General features: G+C 57.2%; 1 protein-coding gene across 1 annotated transcript; it reads right to left on the bottom strand.

Moving 5' to 3' along the window:
- Positions 1–2929: 2929 nt before the first annotated feature.
- On the bottom strand, positions 2930–6993 carry DDN (dendrin). Its single transcript, XM_036891586.2, has 2 exons — positions 6773–6993; positions 2930–6387 (listed from the first exon to the last, which is right to left on the bottom strand). The coding sequence occupies exons 1-2, from the start codon at positions 6979–6981 to the stop codon at positions 4473–4475; spliced, it is 2124 nt and encodes a 707-aa protein (XP_036747481.2). The 5' UTR covers positions 6982–6993; the 3' UTR covers positions 2930–4472.

The following is a 6993-nucleotide window of genomic DNA, read 5'->3' on the forward strand; positions in this document are numbered from 1 at the left end:
ATATGCAGAGGAGGGGAAAGTATGCTGTTAGTGAAGGACAGAGTGAGACTTCCTTCACTGACATATGCACCCTCAGCCCCTGTCTCCTAGAGGTCTGGGAATATTCCTACTCCCCAGAGGTCACAGTCTCAGAGCTGCCCCTTCCTTCATACTCCCCTGGACCCTCAGGAATGCCTTCATTAACATGTATTATGTTGAACTGCCTGTACTGTAATGACTGTGGCTTTCCTCTTCCACATCCCTCCGCTTATCTCATGCACACCTTAGACTGTGAGCTCTCTGAAGACAGGAGCCATGTCTGAGTCTCTTGTGTGTCCCCAGGGCCTGGCATACATGTTTAATGAATAACTGAGTAAATGCTGACTCTTTTCTCCATAGACACATTTTGCACACTCCCTATGTACTCAGGTTCAGCCATCTCTCCTGGTCTTCTCTTCCTCACACCCCACTCCTCAACACTCCTGATCCTGAATTCCCTAAAGTCCTAGAGCTCTGGCCTGGTTCTTTTTTCTTTTCTTTCTTTTTTTACCCATTTGTGGATTATCTAGGGAAGTCCCAGTGCTCTCCTGAGAGTCTGAAAGGGGAGGGGGCTCTTGGTTTCTCTAAAGCCATTTGACTGGACCCCATTTAGGACAGAAAAGGACTTCGCTGGGAAAACCTGGCTGCTGGGAGGGCAGGAGGGTCCTGCACTAACCTGAGGGCTGATACCGAAGCCTGACCATGCTCGCCTGTGTCTGCTGTCCCTACTCCTGACCCGTGTGGCTGTCCCGAGGTGGCAGGTGGTTGTGGCCCTGACTCAAGGCTGGACAGCTGGCAGAGACAGTCAGATTTAGAAGTCATTTTCACAGCAGGGAGTCTCCAGCCTCCCACCCACAGGGCCCTGCAGGGCCAGTCTGAGATATGGCTCACCAGGGGCTGGCCACCAGACCTGCGTTCGCTCCTCCCCTTCTCTCTTTCTCCTCAGATCTTTAGCAGCTAGTGTTGACTCCACTCTTAGGCAAAGATGGAGGAAGTCCTGGGGGTAGGGATGTGTTGCAGAGACACCGGAACCACCCAAGAGCCCAGTACACCATTCATCCATTCAAAGGGTTGTTTGTCTCTAGCCCAGAGCTCCCCTCTCTTCTCCACCTGGCCTCTGCTGCCTGTTTCTTCTCCTCCCCTACCTCTATTTCTCTCTTCCCCATCCTCCTGTCCCTCATACGCCCAAAACTAATGAAATAGCTCTAGAGAGAAATAATAAACAGCTTAACATTTATATGTCACTTCCTATGTAGCAGGCATTGTTCTAAGTGCTTTACATATTGAATCATTTAATCCTCCCAACAAACCTATGAAAGAAGCAATATTAATAACTCTGTTTTATAACTGAGGATGCCCCCCCAGGCACAGAGAGGTTGAGTAACTTGCCCAAGGTCACACAGCTAGTATGAGGTAGAGGCAAGATTGAAACCCAGGCATCAACCCCCAGAGTTCATGTTTTAAACACACCACCACCCTAGTTCTTGACAACAGTAGCAGTATGGGTGAGCTGTTTGAAACTGGCCTCCTCAGTGTTCAGCCACAAAGAGGTAGAGGCAGTATGGTGGAGTACATCTCCACAGGGCCAGCCCCTCCAATATCCCATGCAGCTCACCTCTTCTGCCAACCCTAGAGGCCCGCAGCTGTAGCAAAATCTAGGCACATGCCCTCATGGCTGCCCTGGCCTTCCTCAATCTTTCTCCATGCCTGAAGTTCATCCTCTTCTCAAGACCATAGTTCCAAGGCACACTCCTTAGCTGGACTAGGCTTACCCAACCTGGCCTCAATTTTCACTCCTGCCTTTACCTTCCACAACTCCTTTGAATGTACCCCCAATTCCAGTCAAACCAGACCATTTGGTAATTCCTACACATAACCCCTTTCCCCCACATCCATGCCTCTATTTTTGCTGTTCCCTGTGTTTGAGGCCCTTGCTCCCAGATTCTATCTCAGATGCCACCTCTTCCATGATCTTTCCTGATCTCATAAAATCTGTACGACCTCCCTTGTTTGACTCCTTATAGTACTTACTGATCAATACTATCGGTAGTTGTGCGTTCCCCTCCACCCCCCATTATCAGGCAGGCCTTGAATATCTCTTTCCTGGAGCCCAGCTCAGTGCCTGGTTCCTCTCAGGTGCTTAGTAAATACTTACTAGTTAATCTGTAGTAGTTAGAATTGCAGGTGGAAGGGAGACAGACCTCAAGAAGCTTTGATCTCTGCCCAAGGTGACCCCCACTTCTTTTACCTCCCCCAGCAAGAGCTAACTGAAACTTGGCAGTGTGGGTTCCAGGCAAGTTCTGGGATGGATGCTCCCAGGTGACTCCGGCCAGTGCTCTCCCCTCAGGTTCAGAAGCCCAAAGACAATCCCTCCCTCCACAGAACAAAGGCCTGCCTGTGCAATTTAGGGTCCAGTCCCGTGGCCTCCTGCCCCCTGCCCAGTCTCTCTGGGTGCGGGTGGAGAGTGGCGTTGAGATAATTGGAGACCAACATTACAAGTGGTTTTAGAATAGGGTTAGGGACCTGAACGCTGAGGGGTAGATGGAGTTGGCGGGACTCGGTGGGGGTGGGGGTAGAGGTGGGGCCGAGGGCCGGGCCAAGACTCCGCGACTGAGTCTGGGCGAAGCCCCCGCGCCAGCCGAGTAGGCGGCTAAATTTACCCAGGCTGACTCAGCCCTTACCCGGAATGGGGGATTGGGGGAGTGTGCTGGGGTAGTGGGAAGAGTCAAAGGGGGTGGGGCGGGGGGCAAGGAAGGGAGAGTTCGGGACTCGGGGAGACAGGGGTGAGCTGGGAGTTTCCATCGAAGAAAGGACGCCCCCCAACCTCCCACCGAAATGGAAGGAGTAGAGAAGTCTTGGCGCGGGACACTGTGGAGAATGGGTAGGTGAAAGGAAGATGCCAAAGTTGGACAAAGGGCAACTTAGCTTTATTGAGCGCCTACTCTGTGCCAGGCACTGTGCAAGACGCTTTACATACATTATCGCGTAAAATCCTCACAACAACCCTGCGAGGTAGGTGTTTATAAACCCCCATTTGACGGATGAGGAAACTGAGGCTCAGGGAGGTGAAGTGATTCGGCCGAATTCACATGGCTAGTAAGTTGAGACAGAGGAGGTGTCCAAGATCTGCGAGCAAAAAGACTTCAGTGCTGGGTCCCAAGGTCGTCGGTGTGGATGAGTACAAAGAAGGGCTCAGCGCGCTCCAGAGGTCTAGAAGGCCAGAGTCCTGCTCCCGACCGCACGGCTAGAGGCGGCAAGGCGAGGGACCCGCGCTCGGTAACGGGATCAATTGATTAACTGGCAGTGCCGGGATAGGGGGAACTCGGGCACTAGCTACCGGGGAAATCTGCGACCTGCGCGCGCCCCATAGTGGCTACAGCGAGTATCACACCCCACACCTAACAGGCTTTTTGGGACCAGCGTCCTCCTTCCTTCCCTGGCCGGTTTCTGGACGAGGCAGAAATGCAAGGAATTCTCAGGGTCCTTTCAGATGCGTGATACAACCCGGGTGGGAAACCGTGGTAACGATTCAGAGAGCCATTAAGGAACATTGGGGAGGAGGAAAACGGGAAGGCCTAGAGAGGTCCCAAGCTGATACCCTGGCTGCCTTCCCTCCCCAGCTCAGACCACCACAGACCAGGCACAGTGACAAGGACGCCATCCTGCCCTGCCTTTGGGTGCCTTCACGTAAACCTAAAAGACTGGGCTAGGAGCCCTCGGCTACTTACTCAGCTCTTCTGCAAACCCTGAACAGTCTCTTGAATTGAGGATGAAGCCACCCTAGGTACTCAGTTTCTGTTCACTTACTCCTAACTCTCTTGGCTTCTGGAGGGGAGGATGAAATAAAAGCCTCCTGAAAGGCTCCAAAACGTCAGGGATGGCCCTTAGAACGCTATCATTTTACATGCCAGGAGGGCTGGCAGGGAAAGTGACTTTTCTAAAGTCACCCAGCAAGTCAGTGTCAGAGTTGGGATTGGAACCCAAGACTTGTGACACCAAAGTGAACACTTTTAATGCTTTTCGGTTGTTTCTGAACCTCTTCTGTCAAGAGCCTCTCGGTCACCCAGTCACCTCAGTCCATAGCCTCTCCCTTCTGTCCAGAGGCTCCGCCTACCCTGAAGCGGCCCTCCTATGACTATGCCGTCCCTGCCCTCCTACCTGACCCTGGCTTAGGCCTCTTTGCTTAGCTCCACACCAGTCCATCGACCCCTATTGAAGACCTTAGCACAGTACCCTGAATGGAGCAGCCTATTAAAGTCTACGGCTCACCCTCACCTTTCCTGGAAAAAAATATCATGAACGGACATGTGCTCCCTTCCCTTTTATTTGGGCAGCTTCTATTTCAAGTAGGGGAACGGGTGGGAGAAAGGGGTACAAAGAAGTTTTTGAGGAAGAAAGGGGACCATGGCCCTAGGATGGCTGGGTTGGGGAACACAAAAACAAGAAAGGGCCTCTCACTGCAGCTTCCTATTTCCCTGTGGGATCCCCTTAGTGTCCCTCGCCCCGAAGAGGGCCTCCTCGGCTCGGCTGATGACGTCTAGAATCTCTCGGATACTGTCGCTCAGCTCTGCTGTCTTCCCGCCTTCCCGGGGCCTTGTCCGTTCATTCCGCCAGGAGGCGCCCGAGGCTTCTGTGTCGCTTCCATCAGAAGAGCCGCTTTGGACGCTGAGCTCCGCAGCTTCGTCCGAGTCGGAGTCCGGGGCGGTGTGGCGGCGGATGCGGGACACGGCTTCCCTCAGGGCCCCGGCGTAGGGCCCCGGGGTTCGTGGCCAGCCCCGGCCCACGCGCAGCGGAACGGCCGCCACTTGCTCCGAGCCTTCGGCACTGCCAGCGCCTCCCGAAGCCTCTGGGCCTAAGGCTGAGTGCTCTGGGCTACCTAGCTGTGTGTGGGCGTCCTGCAGGTTTACTTCGCCAACCGGGAGCCCCAAGATGCGGGAGGCGCGCTCCTCCAATGAGGAGTCCGCGGGCTTCCCGCCCTCAGCTTCGAACCCTCGCCCCGCACCGGGCTGATGTGAAAGGCGACTGCTCAACAGCAGCTTTTGGCAAAGCGAGGGAAAGACCGCGGCCCCCTCACCCTCCTCCTTGTTGCGCTTCGGTTGACTAGGGGCCTCCCCACCAACGCGCGAAACCCCAGTGGGCAGAAGCTGCACATGCTGGGTTCGAGGGGTCGGAACATACTGGGACCGAATTACCACGCACGTGGCGTCAATAACAAAGACGCCTTCTCCTGGAGCCAGGCCGCGGGAACTGCGCGGCAGGGTGTGTGCGTGGCGGGTGGCCTTCCAACCCTCCAAGGTCTCGAGTCCCGCTTCCTCTCTATGACCCAGGGACTCTCTCCATCCCGTGCCTCCTGGAGCCCAAGGTCTGGGGAGGGTCTGGCTTTGTCGGGGCGGCGGTTGCTTTCTAAGGGGGGAAATCCAGCATTTAGGGAGCCAGGTCTGTTCTCTACTTTCTTTCCCTTCCTCGGAGCCCTTGACATGGGGCCTGGACCTGGGAGCCGGACGCGGGGCTCTGGGGGTCGCAGTTGCAGACCCAGCAGAAGCTGTCTCTGTGCCTGGGCTCCCAGCAGCTTTGGTTTGGGGGTGGCCGTCGCTGCCACTGTTCAGGCCAGCAGCAGCCAGCCCCAGGCTTTTCTCTGCAGCCCCCTTGCCGGACTCCAGCTTTGGCCTGGCTATTCCACAGCCTGGGGATCCTCCCAAGAGACCCCGACCCTGTCGGAGACCCCAAGCCCCGAGGACGTCCCGGTAGATTCGAGGATCCAGCCTCTTCTTTGGGCACCCTCCCTCTGTCCTGGCTAGAGTCGGAGCAGGAGCTGACGGGGCGGGCGCCTGGGAGGGCTCGGGGCCTCGCTTAGTGCCCAAGGTCCTGTGGGGGCCTTCGTAAGAAGGTGGAGCCACATAGGGTGGCGGCCGGTCCCAGCGGCGTCGCGGGGCTGTCCCAGCAGCACCTCTCAGCAGCAGGTGAGCCTCGTAGCTTGGGGGCCCTGGCCGCCGACCTCCCCAGGGCCCCGCCCACACCGCCCTTAGGTCGCCCTGCAGCTGCGCCAACGGACGGGGCGGTCGCCCCACCTGCCCCACGCGCTCTGGTCGTGAGGGAGCTGGGAGCCCGGCAGGCTGGGCCACCCGAGGGGCGTTCCGAGGCTCTGCACGGGGCCGACCGAGGGGGCTCCTTCGGGCCCCACCAGCCTTGCGCCTTTTTCTCTCGGTCTCCTTGGCCTCCCGCTCCTGCGATGCCGCTTTCCTTTTCTCCTGCTCCCGAGCTCGGGCCTCGGCCAGGGGCCCCATCCGCCAGTTGGTCGCCTCCTGCAGCACCCTGGAGGCCCAGGGTCGGCGGGGCGGCGGCTCAGGGGATCCCAGGCGCGGCCCACACCTGGGACAATGAGCAGGAACCCAGGTGAGCAGTTTGTGGGGGAAGGGAGCGGAGGTCCGGGGAGCTGGGAGCATTGGAGACCACTCCGGGCTGCCTTGGGGTGGGGGGTGTGAGTGTGTGCGCGTGTGCACGTGCGTATATGTTAGGGCTGAAGTCGAAGCGGGACTCCTCACTATCTCTCCATGCACACTTTAACAGCGTCTGTCCCATTTCACCTCCTGTCCTTTCTCACACTCACTCTTGTACCCCCAAGACAACGCGGGTTGCTTCAGCCCTCGGGATGGGAAAGAGAAGGGGACCAGCACAGCTGGCTGGTGCCTGCAAGGATGTCCAGAACCCACTCCCTGCCCCACCAATTTCTTCCCCTCACCCCTCCTTCACTCACGTCCGGCTCTGGAGCCCGCGGGCCCAGTGGCTGGCCTGGAAGTCCATGGGCTGTCGAGGAGGCGCACAGCGACTGTAATGGCAGGAAATAGTTTTCACTTCGATCACCAGCAGCTTGGATTTCTGCACCCAGAGGCAGCTGCCTGACTCCTCATCCTGGGGCTCACGGGGGCTGTCGGGCCCCTCGGAGAAAAGCTGGCCATCCAGCATTCTGCCCTACCC

The sequence above is a fragment of the Manis pentadactyla genome, chromosome 10 (assembly GCF_030020395.1).
Source record: "Manis pentadactyla isolate mManPen7 chromosome 10, mManPen7.hap1, whole genome shotgun sequence".
NCBI lineage: Eukaryota > Metazoa > Chordata > Mammalia > Pholidota > Manidae > Manis > Manis pentadactyla.